General features: G+C 43.0%; 2 protein-coding genes across 4 annotated transcripts; one reads left to right on the top strand and one right to left on the bottom strand.

Moving 5' to 3' along the window:
• Window positions 1-285: 285 nt before the first annotated feature.
• scamp1 (secretory carrier membrane protein 1) lies at window positions 286-6,709 on the top strand. The gene is made up of 9 exons (XM_019888083.1): window positions 286-627; window positions 1,848-1,928; window positions 2,120-2,230; window positions 2,525-2,633; window positions 3,135-3,263; window positions 3,350-3,509; window positions 4,158-4,259; window positions 4,341-4,458; window positions 5,009-6,709. The coding sequence occupies exons 1-9, from the start codon at window positions 571-573 to the stop codon at window positions 5,168-5,170; spliced, it is 1,029 nt and encodes a 342-aa protein (XP_019743642.1). The 5' UTR covers window positions 286-570; the 3' UTR covers window positions 5,171-6,709.
• On the bottom strand, window positions 6,527-17,648 carry LOC109526666 (lipoma HMGIC fusion partner-like 2 protein). Of its 3 annotated transcripts, none has more exons than XM_019888093.1 (3): window positions 17,326-17,648; window positions 8,491-9,100; window positions 6,527-8,322 (listed from the first exon to the last, which is right to left on the bottom strand). In XM_019888093.1, exons 2-3 carry the CDS (start codon window positions 8,885-8,887, stop codon window positions 8,066-8,068), a joined length of 654 nt encoding a protein of 217 aa, XP_019743652.1. In that variant the 5' UTR covers window positions 8,888-9,100; window positions 17,326-17,648; the 3' UTR covers window positions 6,527-8,065. The 3 variants fall into 3 exon arrangements, with proteins under 3 accessions (XP_019743652.1, XP_019743659.1, XP_019743668.1); XM_019888100.1 differs by having other exon boundaries at window positions 17,444-17,648; XM_019888109.1 differs by lacking the exon at window positions 17,326-17,648 and adding an exon at window positions 9,259-9,339 and having other exon boundaries at window positions 6,565-8,322.
• Window positions 17,649-18,429: the final 781 nt, after the last annotated feature.

Below are 18,429 nucleotides of genomic sequence, written 5' to 3'. Positions count from 1 at the left end.
ACAACCATCAGAGATATCTATTATTCCCATAGCAGATATCTGCGCAGCTCAATTGTAGATTTCTGTCATGACAACAATGTATTTATAATGCAATGACGTAATTTAACCGAGGCCCACTTCCGTTACAGATACAGTAACTGAAATGAAATTACAACTTTGGATAAGAAAAATATAGTTAAGGGATATCGGAAATGTTCTTTCTGACTGGGCCGACCTATATTGTGGATATCTGCAACACCCATCCAGTCTAATTGTAAAATGTTTAGAGGGCTTACCATACAGTTTATTTTCACAAACCATTGAACTCGCGTCATTATTACTCTCGTTGCTTTCTGTTGTGACGTCACGCTGTCCGTGGTGCTGATTGTATGACGTCACATTCCATCCGCGCGTCGCCTTTCTTTTTTCCTGGTTTTGTTGTGTGCTAACTGGGCTAGCACGGAGCGGAGGGTCCTCCATCAGCGGACGGCGGCGGAAAAAACCCGCAGGCGGCAGCGAGGGGCAGCAAAAAGCGACAGACCGAATACTGCCTGGCGAAATACCGGGACGAGTTCTCTGAAAAACTGTAAAATGTCCGACTTTGACAGCAACCCGTTCGCGGACCCGGACTTCAACAATCCGTTTCAGGTAACTAGGTACACTGTTGCTAGCATGCTAACTGTCAATACTACATCTATACGTTTAGTCTCTCGCTACACGGCTGAGTAGTATAACCAGCCAACCATTTTACGTGTTTAATGCGACTCTTGCATATTAGTAGAACAGGTTGTTATCGCAAGATAATATTTTCTCTGAATGAATGTCCCTAGTTAGCTAACTGTAACGCCAGCTATAGGTTTTCCCTCGTCTGAACACCATACACGCCTTGATAGCTCAACCGGCTACCCAGTCGGCATTGGTTGTATTTAAAACAATTCCAGGCCTTCCAATATTAGACGACGGTAAACTAGTCGAGTCGTTGACAGTCGTGTTACGAAACGGCTAGCCTGGTTCACGTCAGTAGGTCTGTAAGCTTCGATGCTATCCTAGCTTAACATAATGGACATAAATAAACGGTGTACTTACCGGCACTGCTGAATGTTCTCGACTTCCAGGTTGCAAATAAAGTGTACAGGTTGCAGTCGTGCTTCATGCCAGAGTTGCTCGCACTTTGCCGATACATTGTGAACTCATATCAACTACATAAACGATGTTGGTTGTCATAGGCAATCCCTTAATAAACTGTAGTTATGGATTGCTTTTTAAAATATGAATTACTTGGTGGTGCCTTCTTACCTGTTAAAAAAGGCGTGACCGTCCTCCGAGTCACCTGACGAAAAGAATTTAGCTTGAGGCCACATTTCTTCAAAGTCATGATGGGTTGCAATTGGATTGAAAGCTGGCTGGTGATTGGCTCCTCACCGCATGGGAGTGAGTCTAATTGGGCACTCAAATTACAAATTAGATTGAATTTTCTCGTAATGTTGGTGACAGATCCGTTTTTTAAAAAAATCATTGATCAAACAAATGTTATATTTTGTCAAACGATGTTTATTTTATTTGTTTAGATTTTTTTTTTTAAATTATAGATGGATTGACAAAGTGAGAGGCAGTAGGTGAGCCCTGTTCAGGAATAGCTCTCACTCTGAAGTGCAGTTGTACACCACTGCAAACTACAACCACAATATTGAACATTTTACTGTATTAAAGTAATTTTATTAAATTTTTTTGTGATTGTCAATCAAAACTTTGAGAACTCTGGAAACTGGAGCTCTTGTAATCCATTCCAGGAAACGCGCAGGCACAGCTAATATTACGGTTCAAGACTGTCAACTAAAATCCCTTATGTGTTCCTCTCTTTGTTTCAGGATCCCTCTGTAACACAGGTGACGCGTTCTACCCCTCCCGGCGGTCTTGAAGAATACAACCCCTTCACGGATGCCAGAACGGTCAGCGGGACTTCTGAATTCATCTCACGTTAATGAATACGCTTCGTGTGTGTGTGACCTCATTTTATATGCTTCAGTCTCTTCCAAAGTCATCAGTCCCAGTGGACCAAAAAAAAAAAAAAAAAAAAGACAAAAAGAGGACTATGGTCTAATTACTTAATGCAAAGGGATTTTTCCTGCTGGTTTTACAGGCTGCCCCTGGTAATGCCCCCAAGTCTGCTCCGGCACCTTCGCAGAACACACAACCTGCCATCATGAAGCCCACAGAAGAGCCACCGGCTTACTCACAGCAACAAACACAGGTACGATATTGGTTGCCATCTTCTTTTTCTGACCCAATTTGACAGACCCAAATATTTTATCCTTGTTCTTTGTTTTGCCTTTTTTGGTTCATGTAGCAACATATTTTGCTCTCCCTCCTTCCTACTTTCTCACCCGCATGTAAGACTCTTTTCCTGTGCATCAGTGTTCCGCAAGGATTTCTTAAGTCTTTGGATCAGGCAAACACATTTTTCACTCCGGAACTACCGCGATACAAACGTACCTGATTGCAAGTCTTGGTTATTTTTTTGGTGAACTCTGTGTGGATGTTCTAGGACCAGGCACGTGCTCAGGCCGATTTGCTGAGAAGGCAGGAGGAGTTGGAGAGGAAAGCGGCCGAGCTGGACCGCAGGGAGAGAGAGTTGCAGTCTCACGGCGGAGCGGGTCAGTCAGTCCGTCCATCCATCACTGCTCTGTTCCTTAAACCTTTTGAGTGTCATTAGATTGTTGGCATCCGAGGAAAAACGAGCAGAAGGAGCCAGCTAAGCTCTTTACACCCGAATGTGTTCCTTTTGCTTTTCTCTACTTTTATCAGGATACGAACACGCAGTTTTCACCAAACTATCATTTAAATTATACTCGTCAGAGGTGGTTGAGTGCAACATATTGTTTACTTTTACTTGAGGATTTTTGTGATTAAATGCTTGATTTCATTTATATTGCTTTTTATGTTCATGGTTGTTAGTCACTCAGTACCTGAGGTTTTTTTTTTTAAACCAAATACTTTCCCATTCCCTCTCAAATACTTATTTGGAGGACTACTTTTTCACTTGAACTTGAGTTGTATCATTCTAAAGTAACACTTCTCTTGTTGAAGTGCGATTTTTTTTTTGGCGACTTGACCCACTGTTGTATATGAGTGAGGCATCCTTCACATCTTGGCAGGTCGTAAGAACAACTGGCCTCCCATGCCTGCCAAGTTCCCAGTGGGTCCGTGCTTCTACCACGACATCGCGGTGGACATTCCCATCGAGTTCCAGAAGACGGTGAAGATCATGTACAACCTCTGGATGTGTAAGCCGATCCCTCCGTCTTGACGACGAAGCCCCGTTCACTCGACGCTGCATGATTATCCATCTTCCCGTTGCGTTTCCCACCAGTCCACGCCGGCACGCTGTTTGTGAACATGTTTGGCTGCTTGGCCTGGTTCTGTGTGGATCCGACCCACGGCGTCGACTTCGGCCTGGCCATGTTGTGGTTTCTGCTCTTTACGCCTTGCTCCTTTGTCTGCTGGTACAGACCGCTGTATGGAGCTTTCAGGTGAGTGAGTGCAGGTCATTGTTTTATTTCTGCTCTCAAGTGGCACAATAAGGACATGCATGAAGCAACTAAAGGGGAAATAAAACGCGTGGATTCAGATATCTTAAAAGTGGAACGTGGCCTTTTTCAAATGTAGCGAAAAATGTGATATAAACCAAATCATATACAGGAAACCCCGTGAATCATGGGAGATAAGTTCCAAACCCACCTGATCGGTAAAAAGCCACACTGTAGAGCAGGGGTGTCAAACTCGTTTTTGTCGCGGGCCACATTGTAGTTACGCTTTCCCTTGGAGGGCCGTTATGAATTTTGGGAATAAATAGTTTTACAATCAGAAGTCAAGAATAATGACTGTTATTGTGGATTACATATGACAATTTGAAATTTTGCTTCAGACTTTAGCAAGCATCATGGAACTTGACATGATTTATTTGCTTTCGCGGGCCACATAAAATGATGTGGTGGGCCAGATCTGGCCCCCGGGCCTTGACTTTGACACCTGTGCAGTAGAGAGACCACATTAGAAAAAAGGTTTACCCCCGCAACACTCTTGAAACACTTCAAAACATTACAAAAGAAAAAAAGAGTGTTTGAAAATCCGCCACTTAGACAAAGCGTTTTGTATGCGCTCCTCCGTCTCCCCTACAGGAGCGACAGTTCCTTTCGCTTCTTCGTATTCTTCTTCGTCTACATCTGCCAGTTTGGAGTTCACGTGCTACAAACGATCGGCATCACTGGCTGGGGCACATGGTAAGAGAGTTTAACAGCCGCGCTCGACAGCACGCTTGAAGTGGTGGCACATTTTAGGTCCTTGTTATCGTTGTTTCGCAGTGGCTGGATCACAGCTCTAATGGGCCTGAACACGAGCATCCCGGTGGGCATCATCATGTTGCTCATTGCGGCACTCTTCACCACGCTCTCCGTAGGTTCACTCATCATGTTTAAAAAGGTAACGGACTCTTCCTACAAACTCACAAATCCATCTATGTACATTATTTGCTGCTGTGAATTGGGAATTTCTCCATTGCGAGACTAATAAAGGTTTTCTTATCTTATCTTATCTTATCTTATTGTTAACCCTCGGTTAATGAAAGTAAAAACAAACTCAAATTGCGGTGTTCAACCAAAGTCTGTCCTCTAATTAGCATCATAGGTTTCTTCAAACTTATCAGTGGGGCTATTTAAAGGATGACAAGTAGTCGGCGCGCTGTATGAGGACACGGCGTGTGACACATTAATGATGGGGGGAGGGAGGAAGCCAAGGAGAGAGTTGTCTCAGGAGATTAAAACGCAGATGATTGACAAGCACCTTAAAGGTAAAGGCAACGAGACCATGTGCAAGCATCTGGATGATCTTGTGCTGCACATCTTCAGAAATTTAAGATCCACGGGAATGTAGCCAACCTCCCTGAACGTGGCGGCAGGAGATATCCTGTCACTTGTGTGTCAACATTTTTTTTTCTTTTAAAAGTCTAAGCTAATTTCAAGCACTTGCGCAGGTACACGCACTGTATCGGACCACCGGCGCCAGCTTTGAGAAGGCTCAGCAGGAGTTCGCCACTGGCGTCATGTCCAACAAGACTGTCCAGACGGCAGCAGCCAACGCCGCGGCTAACGCCGCTTCCAACGCCGCCCGCGGGGCCTTCAAACCTCATCCGTAGACACACATTCTCGCACACTGAAGAGTCACAAAACTGTCCCCGCTCAATCACCCCCCGATTTGCTAATATCTTCCCAAAAAAAAAAAAAAAAAAAAAATGTCTTCACTCCACAACTAACACTGACCCTGCTAGTGTCCTTCCCGGCCCCGAATGAGTCACGCTTCCTCCTCGTCATCTCCATTATTGGGATTAACAACCCCACACCTAAAAATAACACCCCCGTTCACCTTCTGTTTGACTGGACGGGTCAGTAACTCGGCAGCCACATTGAGTGACGGCATAACGTGTGCAAGTTCAAGCACACTCAACGGGGTTGCTAAATCATTAGCGTCGCACATCCCGAGATGTGAGCTGCATGTCCATTTGGCTGTTTGACGGACGGACACCTGGTAAAAAAGGAGGACGACTCAAAAGATGTGTGGGGTTTTTGGTTGTTTTTTTTTTTTTTGCGCGTGTGACATCATTTGCCCGCGTAGCCCGTCGCACGTTGAAAAATTCTGAAGCTGCTATCAATCTGGACGTGGCCTATCGCTATTTTTGGCTTCCTTCTCATAAAGGAGACTCGCACTCGACTCAGCAAATGGGCCGACCTAAAAGGGAGGTGACCGGGGGATATGAGTCATGTGATCCACCTTGCAAAACAGATGAAATGGTATCAATGTACTTTTTTTTTTTTTTTTTTTGCTTTAATCCTCTCAGCGTTAATGGCATGTGACTGAATGGTGCACATTACCCCGCATACAATGACATTGAACCTTTGTTGAGCCAAGGCACATATTTTGTTTTTTCGACAACTTTCTGGGTACACCACCAAACAAAAAGTACGGACAGAATATTGAAAATAATGATCTCATATCAATTTACTCACAAATTGAGTGTGTGAAATCTGGGCCTCTGTCGTGGAACACAAAAGGTATTATTCGGTTGTAAAAACGGCAACAATAAAAACAGGTTAATTGTACCTTCTGCCACCTCGTAAAAAAAGTGTTTTTGTTCTTCTGGGTTAGATTGAGGAACAAATGTACATTATTTGCAGTGAATATATCTTCATTTCCAGACCAATCATGTCAAATCTGAGAATTTCCGACTCGTGGTTGAGAATCACTGTGTTGAAAAGCTGTACAGACTACTGTCAAAAACTGGAATTGTTGTACTTTCACAACCCCCTCGTATTACGGGGGGTGTACGCCATATGGCAAATGACTGCACTGTTATTGTTGCAAATGATGAAGTGGAGCTCGACCGGAGTGTTCTAGCTAAATTGTCCGAAGTCTAATCGCGACATTAACAGCCTGATGCTAAGTTTCTGCAGTATTTCTTTTTTGTTTTGTTTTTTTGGATAGCACATTTCTGTTAGCTGTTTTTATTTATGACATAATTTATGTTCTTTTTGGTTCTCCACGATTTATCGTGTTACGTGCATCAAATGGTGTGCTTGTATTCAAGGAATGGCTGATTAAATATGACAAATCCCTCAAGTGTTATTCTACTGTGCGTTCACAAAAGCTGTGAGAAATCTACCAAATGTCCATTTTTTTTTTAAATCTCAGTTTGTGATGTGTACGTTAGACAAATTTTACTTCACAAACATTGAAAGTTGTATTGTGCAAGCCGGTCTACACTTAAGAATGTGAACAAAACAAACAAACACAAAAAAAAAAGATGTGTTTTAGACCTGTGATCATGTTATTTCACTGAATCAAGAGCGAAAACTAATTTAAGAGGAATACCGTATTTGTACATTCTGTAAAGATGATTTGATGCCCCTCATTAGGAGTTGCGTTTCAAAAGAAAATTCGATGCACTCTCGTCCGGCCTTTGTCGCATGTGAAATAGTTTTCAGTTTTGTATATTTATGGTATTAACATGGAATAAAGATTTGAAAGAGACAATCTGTGGACTATTGATGGTACTATACAGTATGTATTTCTCCATACTAACATCAGCAATTCATTCATTCACCAAAACAACAAGATTCTTGTTAATGTAACAAACAAAAGGGTCCCACATTGTCCCGCTCACTTTCTCAAAATCCTAATTGCATGTCTTTGCCTTCTGTGTTGAATAAGAGCAATCAAATGCGTCATGGCACACTTGTATGGAGAGGAGTCACATTTAGGTGGAGGAGCCAAACTCTGCTCTCTTGCGACTGCGACGCAGCATGCAATTTGAGCAAAAAAAATAAAATAAAAAAAATCATGGAACTTCTACAATATAACTACAAACATTAACTTGCAAAGTGTGATCCAATTGAGATTCAATACAAGAACCCTTTCCGAAGATAAGAATGCGATCTGCTGTTAAATGTCACTGTAAATACAACCACAATCATCTTGTTTAGCTAATACTGGTTTGACAGTCACCCAAAATTTTAACATTAGTCGCACACACACTTCACAGTATAGATTCGTGTTCACATTTAGTGTGTTGATGGAAGAAATCTGAAAAAGACTTGAATTAAAATCTTGAAACATTAAGACTATGACGTTTCTGTGGAGGCTCTAATTCACCATGTTCGCCACCAGATGGCGCATCATTACTCGAAATACGTTTTCATCTAATATTGTTCAATAGACTGCCTGAATTTCGGAGTTTTGTGAGCTAAAAGTCATTATATACTTGGGGGGGAGGGAAATTGGGGGTGTTAAAACAAATTGCATGAACAGTGGTATGTACAGGTTTCGGTTTCTTGTATTGGTTTTGTTAGAGTGTGCAGATGAACTCAGTCTCATTCAGTGGTGTGCACTTTGCCAGCAAATGCCCCAAAGTCTTTGTCTCAATTTAACCAGGGATTATTAAGATCGCAAAGCAAGTGTTGAAGAAATAAAAATAAAGAAATACAACACCTCCAGCTTCTCATCTCAACAAGTCCATGCTCAGGATGACTCCGTGGTGTCACAGCACGCAGATGAGACTCTTGCCCTCTTCGATCTCCTCTTGCACCTTGTCGCTGGAGGTGGCGATCTCGGCCTGCGCGGACAAAACGGAGCACAGGAAGGTCGCCAGGGTTCCTCCGATGGCCGCGTAAAAGGCCCAGCCGAGGGAGCACAAGGCCGGCCGGAAGGGGGAGGCCTCGACCCCGCAGTAGCCCGTCACCTTCTCGGAACCCCAGCCAGCGGGGTAGAGCATGAGGCCCACCATAAGCAAGAGGCCTGGACAGAGAACAGACAGGGGGAGGGGAGTCAAGTATTGAAGCAACTGATCCCAGATCAGCTGCTGACGGGTTACTTTTGAGGGGCGCGACAAGGCCTGCAGTCATTTTATGAAACATTCACAGAGCCAAGTGAAGATTTTAGTTTGCTGTATGGATACCAGCCTACCTGCAACGGCCTGCATCAAACCGCAGATGTTGAAGATGCTTTTCCTCAGGATGCTCTGGAAGCACATGCTGAAGATCGAGATGCAGGCCACCACTACGAGCACCAATATCCCCGCGGCCAGAAACAACATGGCCGCCTGCCAGAAGCCGCTAGCCACCTCGGAGAAGGTGCCGGCGTAGGGCCCGCAGCTCACCCCACCTCCCCGGGTGGCGAGGCGGAGGCAGCGGCTGTAGAGGCCCAGAGAGGGCCGGTATTCACCGGGGTTCACGCCGGAGTCGGAGCGAGGGAATCCCAGCAGCCAATCGGGGCTCATGAAGGCGATGAGCTCGGCGAAGGCCACAACGATACTGAGCAGCGTCCAGAGCATGGAGCGGCATGTTACAATCACATGGCACATGGTTGCGCTCTTGGAATCAAACTTTTGAAGCTCCTTTACAGTCCACTTGGAAAGTTGATGGGATCCAAAAAGGGTAGCAGATGAGAAAATAGTTTCCCAGTTTGACTGTCTTTCTTTAGTCGTCAGAGCAGAGATCCACTTCTGATGCTCCCGACTAGTTTATAATGAACCCAAGCAGCTTCCCTCCTCCATGGCGCCTTCAGGAACTCACACCTACAGACGCACAAAAGGAGCACGAGAGGTTAAGCCAAGTGGGAGTCACAGATGTAAACATGTGCATTCCCCGACCGCGGTGATTCATCAGTCTTCTCTTGTGTTTGAAACCGGCGACATTTTCATGAAAGACTCAGAATAGAGCTCGCCATTCCCACCAACTCTGCTCACTGGGCCAGCTGCGAGCAGCGCTTCCAGATGTCCCCCGACTTGATGAATCACGTTAACGGACAAACCAGCTCCCTCCTGCCGCCGTATTAGTCACACACTTTCTATGACTTGACATCATTGATAGGCGGGGTTTGGCCGTTTACTGGCCCCCGCCGGCATTCCACAAAGCGTGACGTCAATCATAAGTGGCAAGTCGACACATGACATCAACTGTAGCTCCATTATTCTTTTCAGGAGGGTTTGATTTACAATCAGGAGAGTTTCGAGAGGCAGCATTTCATGATCTTATCTTGAAAAAAACAAAACTCAATGGAATCTTTTGCTTATAAGTAGGACTGAACATTGAATCAAATGCAAATCAATATAGCAGGGCATGAGAATGCATTTTTCTAATCTCAAAGGCTGCTATTTGGGTTTATATGTTAAATACCATTATTTATTGATACAGATGTTTGATATAGTGCTTTAGAAATGCACTTCACATGATTACGTATGATTTGCATGATTGTTGTCATTTGATTTATGATTTACTGATTCCTGTGTAAATTAAAGAATTAAGGTTGGTTGGGGGCTGAAGGAAACGTGTAAATATTTGTTGAGTTTTATTCTTCTATCAAAGACCCACTATTATTTTTAATAATATGCATACATATGTTCAAGCACATCAATATATTTTTAATGAATTGTAGGTGGAGTAATCGCTAATTATATTACACACGGTGCGACACCCCAACAGGAGGCTGCCATGTTTCGTCGCGATCTTTTTGCTACGGATACTCGGAGGAGACAAACTTAGCGTAGGTAGTTCCTCAAAATCATGACGACAGCACTATAACATATGCCATGCACTGCCTTCGTCACTTGAAGGGAGTACTAGAAGTCGCTTGGGAAGACATTTTGCTTGCACATTTGCTAGACGAAATTATAGGTTTGCGAAAAGTCGTCACTCTGAGGCACCGTTGTCCCCGTGCTTCAAAATCCACGCGCTTCGCTCATTGCATTCTATTAGTTGACCACTAGATGGCACTACATTCTACACACTGTACCTTGAAGTTAAACCTTGCGACACCTTGGGATGCCGCTCTTCATTTTTTGCAGTTGTCTGATATTATCAGAGTCACTTCAAGGTAAAGCATAGCTGACATTTCAAAGCCACAATATGAAGAATCTTTTTCTCAGACGTTTATCTGAGGTCTGCTAGAACAGAACAGGCATGACGTCTGAGACACATTTCGCATTGTGATTATCCCCGAAGCGAAGGTTGTCAGCTTGTGCAGATGTTTGCGCCGGGCCATCTTTTATTCTGGTCCTCACAAGCCTTGGTAGACTTTTGTCTGGTCGCGTGCGTGGTTTAACACATTAGCAATCACACAAACGCAAAACTTGATGACACCACAAAGGCCCGGCAGACGGGCCGGTGCATCCCGTCTAAACACTATTGCGTACATGCAGATTACCGCCAACATAAACCCACTGGCTCCAGTGTTTATATCCATGGCAAAACATATCCGTTTACGTTTGTTTTCAGTGCCTTTTGTTCAAGCCGCCCTAGTGGATGACGCCACTCCTGGTTCCGAGGTGATTATAAATATCATACTGTTCACGGTATAAAGACTTGCCATGACCACAAATGAGCAGCTTTGCCCCTTTAGACAGCTGGATGGAGCTGAAACACACCTAAAAGTGGCAGTTAGCAGGCCCCCTTGAGTAACCGGATCATGCAGCGAACTGCTGAACCTAAAAGGGACTTTTCGACTTGACAATAATGCTGGCATTTATAATGCAAAGGCTTCAACTTAACAAGCTGTGTGCTAGAAGTCATCAATAGTGTCTTTCATTCATTCTCACTTAATGATTGTGCTCTTAGATTTTATATGAAACTTAAGTCGACATGGAGATGTTTTGTTGACGTGATGCATGTCAGATGCAAAAGCCTCAGATCAAAGCAGCCTCTGTTTGTTTTTCAGAGATTCCGATCATCATTCCTTCACATCTCTAGAGTCGTCTTGTATTAGTGTATTTTTGCTGAGTGTGCTAACTCTTAACATCTTTCCTCGACTCCAGCGTGATGCTGACTTAGGCCGATAAAAACACTTGATACCTTTGGAGATGGATGTGGGACGTGCAACGTGGACCTGCTCGTTCTCGCACTCCCGCAGTGACACAAGCCTCGACTCGAATGCTCATACGCGCGCAAGCGAGACCTCCCAAAGCCCTCACGGCAGGCAGCAGTCAGCGGGCCAACATGAACATTGCGTTGAGAAACAAAGCTGCTCTGGTGGCCTTTACAACAACAACATCACATTTTCCAGTCGGTCTGTGCAAAGTTGAAAACAATGTGCCCTCCATCAAGGAATTAACAGTTCTGAACAATTATTAGTGTTTCCTTGAGATAAAAATGACAAAACTTGTGTTTGGGGGGTTTTGCAAAATGCAAAATGGCATGGACAGGCAAACGCACGGCATCGGTGCAGCACCGTTGTAATCCTTGACGCAACGGATATTTGAAGAAATACAGTGGAGAAAACACTTAGACGCATATTATTCCTATGACTATAGCATAGTCATAGGAATAAATTCTTTACCCTCCATGAAATAATAATATTACTGTAGGTTACTGAGGAATGACAGTATTTTTGAGGGGTGCTATTCAGAGCCTTGAACAGATTAACAACATTTCCATTCATTTGAATGGGGAACGATGATTTGAGACACATTGTCGTGGAATGAAATAAAACTTGGATCTCAAGGTACCACTGCATTATTGTGTTTTCTAGAGTTCCTTTCAAGATCAACACCCGATGACTTTTACACTTGCTTAGCCACAAACGGAGCCGTATCAGTAATCACTGCAAATTGCTGTCACACTTTTTTGTTGCTTTTACGTATGTAACATAATGTCTATTATAGCCATTTGCAGTGGTGGAATCACAGTGGGGAATATTGTGGACTGAAAATGGGGCAGTGGATTAGAAACAGCTGTGAGGCAATCTGGTTCAACGCCATTGCAAACTACTATTGTTCGATTAACGTGCCCGGGCCAATCAAAACTGAGCGTTGTTATTTTCACGTAGACTGTAACGTAGAAGGCAGACTTTTTTTTGATAGCTCTTGGGTGTGTCTAATAAAGTGGCCAATCGGAGTTGAATTTGTGAAAAGCGGGATACACACATAGTGATAATCGGGGCAAATTTTAAGATTTTCTTTCTCTTCTGATCAAAGTCAGCAACGGCCCGATTGGTCAGATGTTTCTCAAGCAGTGATTCTAAAAGTGTGGTATGCCTAAATAAAGTTCAGGTGTATTTACTGTTAAATTCAAACTTTGAGAACGGATTTAACTTTCATGCACAACACATTTTAACTGAATCATTATTTAAGTACAGTTGTGTTTGCTTTCAGGTGATACTATGTAAAAGGTTTGAGAACCAGTGTTCTAAAGGATTATCCTAGGCTATTGTCCTGTACTCGGTGGTATGTTTAAAAAAAAAAAAGGTTTTCCTCCAAAATCATCGGCGCGCCAATCGTTTTAGATTTTAGGAACTGTGAAATACGCAATCCATTTCCCCATTTTTAGAAAAGAGGCGAGCCCAAACCAAAGCTGGTCACAGCGCCACTGCCCGTCCTCCATCTTGGCTGAACAGCCTCAAACCAAAACCACACTAGAGGGCGCGTCACCAATCTTACATCACCGACACACAGCTACTCAAACAAGACAGCAGGACTGGTGTCCTCTGTTTTTTTGTTGTTGTTTTTTTAAAGTGTAATTTGAAGCACCACATGGTTTGTTTCACAAATCCAACGGGCAATTCACTTTCAGAAAACATTTGTTAAACAGACAGTACACATCCAACTCCACCATAGCTGCAGCCAGCTATGAGGTCAGACTGACCTTAGCATATTGAGTGCTACGGTAAAGGAGAAAAAAACAAAACAAAAAAAGATTCTTACTTGCATCAATAATCAGTAGCCTACAAGTCAAGGAATGTGAATGTACAGTTGGCTGCGGGGAGCTTAGGTTAGCGGCTAGCAGTGAACTAGCTAACCGTCTGCGTGTCAAAAGCCTTTAAGTTTCAGTTGTAGCCGTTGCAGCTCATCTATGAACGTACTTTGTTGTGTTTCTCGTGTCACCATTGGTTCAATAAAGCGATTGAAAGTGAACCAACCGGTCATTGTGTCTATTCGTGACCATTCGCAGAGACGTGACAATACATTACAACGAGGGCTGGTAGGCTACATTAATTTAGCTAACATCGATGCCTTGTATTGGAACTCCTATAGATGTGCTGTTGTGGTAGTTCTACTTTGCGGTAAACAGATTGTACTTTGTTATGCTCTTTTTTTTAAGTGTCGTAAATGGATCACGCATTTTTGCCATTTTCTCTCTTTTTTAGCTAAATTTCCCCCTGCCATTGCACCAACTTTTATCGATGCCAATTGTGGCCGAGTGAAAGATTGCTATCACTTGGCGGTACAAACTTATGAACTTTCCAAATCCTGCAGCCCACCATATAAAGGACACATTTTCTTTTCCACAACTTAAAAAGGAGTTTCCACGTCTTAATAAAAGGTCTTCAACATTCTTCGGTCAAAACAGCACATTTTCAGTTCTGTCACATGAAAACTGTTGCCATATTTAGCAACTTTTCCAACCCTTCTAGCAATGTTTAAAGAGCAATAAATCTACCGTTTTGTGGTATCGTTAGAAACCTCCAGAGACTTGTAGACTCTCAGCAGAGCAGGAGATGTTCACACCTCTGCATCCTGACCGAGTGAATGCTGCATGCACAATGCTGCTACTGGCTAATTTAACCGTTATACCCCCCATCCCCAATTTAATTTCACACTTAAAGAGTGGGAAGGCGCATCAAAGACCCAACTATCAGCATACAAGCACGTAAAAAACTGTTTTCATAACAGGACCTCTTCAAAAACATTACTTCCATCAAGTATTTGGTGCGTTTTTCGTGAAGACACGTCCTGTTCTGATAAAACTACAACCGGAGCAACACATCCACGCTCATCTCATCAGTGGCAGGCGTTCTCTCAAAGTTTGCAGACCTTCCCTTATCTTTTGTCACATGAGAGAGCTCAGCTGGATCAATCAAGTTCAGCACTAACAGTTACAATGCAAGTTCTGTTTGTGAATCAGTTTCCTGTTGGTTGTAAGAGCAAAGACTACATTCTTCGGGCCCGACTGAGACGACGTGTTTTGGCATGGCGGCGCAGCAGGCAAGCTGGAACATTGGGAGAAAAAGGACACCCATGCCCTGCAGTGAGAACTCAAGAAGGAAGAGTCATCACAGATCATCTTTACAAAATGAAACAAAAAAAAAACAAGCACGGGAAAGTAAAGTCTCTTCTGATGTTAAACGTTTGAATCTTCGGATGAATTAAATAACTTAAACTCAGCTTTTGTGTCAACATGCGCATCCTGGTGGAAATGTACAGTATGTATTTCAGGCATCGCAGACACAACATCCCAAAACACACACACAGTAGCACCCGCTGGAGAGTAGGAAAAAAAATAGCTAATGACAACAGTCTTGGGAAGGGGCAGGCACAGGATCAAAAATGAACAGGGAGTTGGCCATGTTGGGCAAATTCCATGGTGCCTACATTGACGAGTTCCCAAATAGGGAACCAAAAAATAATAATAATAACAATAAAACAAAATTAAAAAGGCACCAATTGCAAACAGGGTGCTAGACAAATGCTTGCCGATGCATTGCGAAGCTTTTTCGCTTTGGTGTGGCTTGACGTCACAAATTTGACCGTCATTTTGAAGATAGACTGAAAAAAGGGGCTTTCAAGGGCCCATTCATCGCTGCAATTTGGCTTTAAGGCGCTGCTTGGGTACAGCAGTGAGACCCAAACTTAGTTGAGCGATGCACCACCACCACCACCAAACAAAGTGAAATAATGCTGTCGTCTCAATTGACTCAGTAAATAATAATAATTCTCTGACCATTTTCACGTGGAACACCTTTTCCATCAGAGTCATTGGGAATGACTGGGGAACAGTGTCTACTTGTAAAGCCATTTCATTCCCACGTCTCATTAGCATGCACATGCCCGTGTGTGAATTAAAGCGAGGCTCCTGATCTGGTTGCCACTCAGCCCAACAAAGGCCGCTCAGAGGAACACCGACACCGCCACGCCCCCGTCTTAGACACACCACTGGGGGCCCAGAATGCTCTCCTTCATCCTCAAAGACGAGCCGCTTCAACCTTTAACCTTTTCACCGGGTGCGGCGGGCCGGCCCCCTCAATGCCAGCGGCAACTTGGCAGTGCCCCCCTACCCCACCCGCCATCCTCACACTTTGTCACACAAAAGCCCACTCAGTGACCCACACATTTCACGAACACAAAGGCAGGAATGACCCGGCCCGGTCTGTCTGAAAAAAAGCAGAAAATACTTTTGATTCACACACTTCCAGAACTAACTACTAACATTCTAAATAACAAACATAAAACTTAAACTTCTGCGAGGGGAGGGGGATTTCCTAGTGTAGTCATTTTGAAATAGAAGTTTGCCCTTGAACTTAGCAAGTACAAACAAGATCGCTTTCCTGGTTTTGTTTGGTTTTGGGATGTAGCAGCACTTCCCTCTGCAACATGCACACCACCATGGGTGGCTCAGAAAGGCGGCGTGGCGGAGGGACCCTCAAGGATGTGGAACTGTGGTGGAAGAGGAGAAGGAGGCCACCTGTAGCTGCTGTGCCATGCACAAATGTGTGAAGGAAAATCAAATCAAAATGGGCTCAAGGAGCTTTGAAGGCCAACACGCAAACCTTCAATTCTAGTTGATGCTCTACAAAAATGTAACCTCCGCGATTCGCAAGCACTTGAGGCCGTCCAACTTGGAATTTAACCAACATTTTCAGGGGGAGAATTTGACAGGTGTTAACGGAGAATCAAATGATGAACACGGCTTTTGCTTTTTCTTGTTGTTAAAGAATGTGACGCGTCATTATGAAATGAAAAATTGGCATCTTGGATTCTGAAAAGATTTCAGATAGGGGAAACAAAATTGAGCACTTTTCAGACTTTTAAGAATTGCTCCTGTTTTTCCTGGACTATCTAGTTGCGGTGAAGAACTGCTAGGATAGCACGTTAGGCTAATATTGACACTAACGTCAAATTACTGCACATTTTTGAGGTAATAGCCTGTTATTTCCAGTACATACTGACATCTTTGTGGTTGTGAAGCAGCACTCCCTGGGCATATTGTTTGAAAACAGATATCCGTACTTTCAAGCCCTTCTTTACTTTGTCAAAATAGGCTTCTTAATTTTTCGACTTTTGGGAAGGACAACACGTAAAAAGATGTAAATAGGGAAGTCAAGTCAACTGTGGTTGAGAATTTCATTCATGATGAATATTTACTGTAAGGGTCTTATAAGGCAGAAAAAAATGGGAATGGTTGTTACAAAAAAAACACTTCCAGGTAGCAAAACTACAGGGACATGTTTTGAAAGCATAAAAGCCTGAGCCAAAGCTAGTTAGTTAGTTATAATTCATTGAGCAATTAGATGAAGTGGGTATTATTGTATATAACTGACAGTAAAAAAAAGTTTTACTTTCACACTTGAGTACATTTCTGAGTCTGTACATTTTATTTTCCTTTTGCCGGCTGGGAGGACCTCCCTGTGCATGTATGTATTATTTATGTTTAATGTTAGATTATTTTAAGGTACATTATCAATTGTTGTCAGGTGTGGTTGTTTTTTTTTTTTAAGTGCTCTGAAAATCAAAGAATTAACTGGTTGAAATCAGTAACCGCCTTTTTTGTTTGTTTGTTTTCTTTTCCCAAATATTGATGTACTTCTACAGTACCTTGGTCCAGCATGTTAGCAGCTACTTTTTTTTTAACCTCTGCATGCTGAGTTAAAAGTTACTTTTTAGATACAATAGGCTATGTTACAGCGCAGTCCGATAAGGGATTTTCATATCTCAACACAAAGGTCGCCACACCTTTTGAGTTCTCCTATTCTCGTTACTCGTCGTCTTCTAAACAAACGCCACTTTGCACAGACAGAAACATGCTTCCATACCTGTCGAAATGAAGGCAAAAAGCAGACGAGAAACTGCCGCCAAGGGATCTTCTCCACACGAGGCTTGCAAAAAACAAAAACAAAAAAACAAAGAAAGAAAAAGGAGAAATGTTGTTACTTTATCTTGGGGGAATCCTTCTGAGTCTCCTGGTGGAAGTCGAGCTTCATTCACTGAAGTTCCGTTTCTTCTTCTTCTTCTGGAAGTGCCTCCGCCCCCTCCTCCACCTCATCTCTCGATGTGATGACGTCACCTCTTACTCAAGTCAAAAACGATGATAATGATGAAAAAGTAAAAACTGGGAAAAAAAGACGATACACATGAAGACAATAATGATGATGATGTTAGTTTCCCGCATTCTCCTGCTCATTTTTTCTTTATTTTTTTGTGGCCTACTTTCAATTTGTGTCTCTCACTTCCTGGATACGTCACAGTCACTGCATGTTTTCATACGGTTTGTAAATTTCATGCATCCATCCATTTTCTGATACGCTTTATCCTAACATGGGTCACGGGCGTGCTGGAGCCTATCCCAGATGTCTTTGTTCAGTAGGCAGGGTACACCCTGAACTGGTTGCCAACCAATCGCAGGGCACACAAAGACAAACAACCATTCGCATTTACAGTCACACTTAAGGACAATGTAGAGTGCCCCATTAACCTGCCATGTATGTTTTTGGAATGTGGGAAGAAACCGGATTATCCGAAGAAAACCCACGCAGGCATAGGGATGCAAATTCCAACACACTACCGTGCCGCATTGACGATACTTTAGATATTATAATTTTAAAAAAGTAAAAGATGACATCAAAACAATCAATGACAAAAAATACAAAAATCCAGTTTTTTCTTGATTAATTCTTAAAATAAACTGAATTATTACAAAAAATAATAATAATAAGTAAAGGTTCATCATGTGCTGGACTGGTTGACAGCCAATCGCAAGGCACATACAATATAGACAAAGAAGCATTCAAATTCACATCCACACCAATGGACAGTTTTGTAGAGGCGCCAAACTCCTTCAGAGCTTGCTGATGAAATGAGAATTTGTGTCATCTGAAACATGCAGGATAGCAATCCTCGAGGAAAAGAGTTTGAGACGT

The sequence above is a fragment of the Hippocampus comes genome, unplaced genomic scaffold (genome assembly GCF_001891065.2).
Source record: "Hippocampus comes isolate QL1 unplaced genomic scaffold, H_comes_QL1_v1.1 scaffold155, whole genome shotgun sequence".
Taxonomy (NCBI): Eukaryota; Metazoa; Chordata; class Actinopteri; order Syngnathiformes; family Syngnathidae; genus Hippocampus; species Hippocampus comes.
This window is presented reverse-complemented; position numbering and strand designations above follow the sequence as displayed.

What these genes read in the sequence shown, in the direction of transcription:
- scamp1 (XM_019888083.1), top strand. Translation starts at nt 571, where the DNA reads ATGTCCGACTTTGACAGCAACCCGTTCGCGGACCCGGACTTCAACAAT. An exon ending in GCAGTCTCACGGCGGAGCGG is followed by an intron (nt 2,634 to 3,134) that starts GTCAGTCAGTCC and finishes ACATCTTGGCAG; the next exon opens with GTCGTAAGAACAACTGGCCT. An exon ending in CACTCATCATGTTTAAAAAG is followed by an intron (nt 4,459 to 5,008) that starts GTAACGGACTCT and finishes GCACTTGCGCAG; the next exon opens with GTACACGCACTGTATCGGAC.
- LOC109526666 (XM_019888093.1), bottom strand. Translation starts at nt 8,887, where the DNA reads ATGTGCCATGTGATTGTAACATGCCGCTCCATGCTCTGGACGCTGCTC. An exon ending in TTTGATGCAGGCCGTTGCAG is followed by an intron (nt 8,323 to 8,490) that starts GTAGGCTGGTAT and finishes TTCTCTGTCCAG; the next exon opens with GCCTCTTGCTTATGGTGGGC.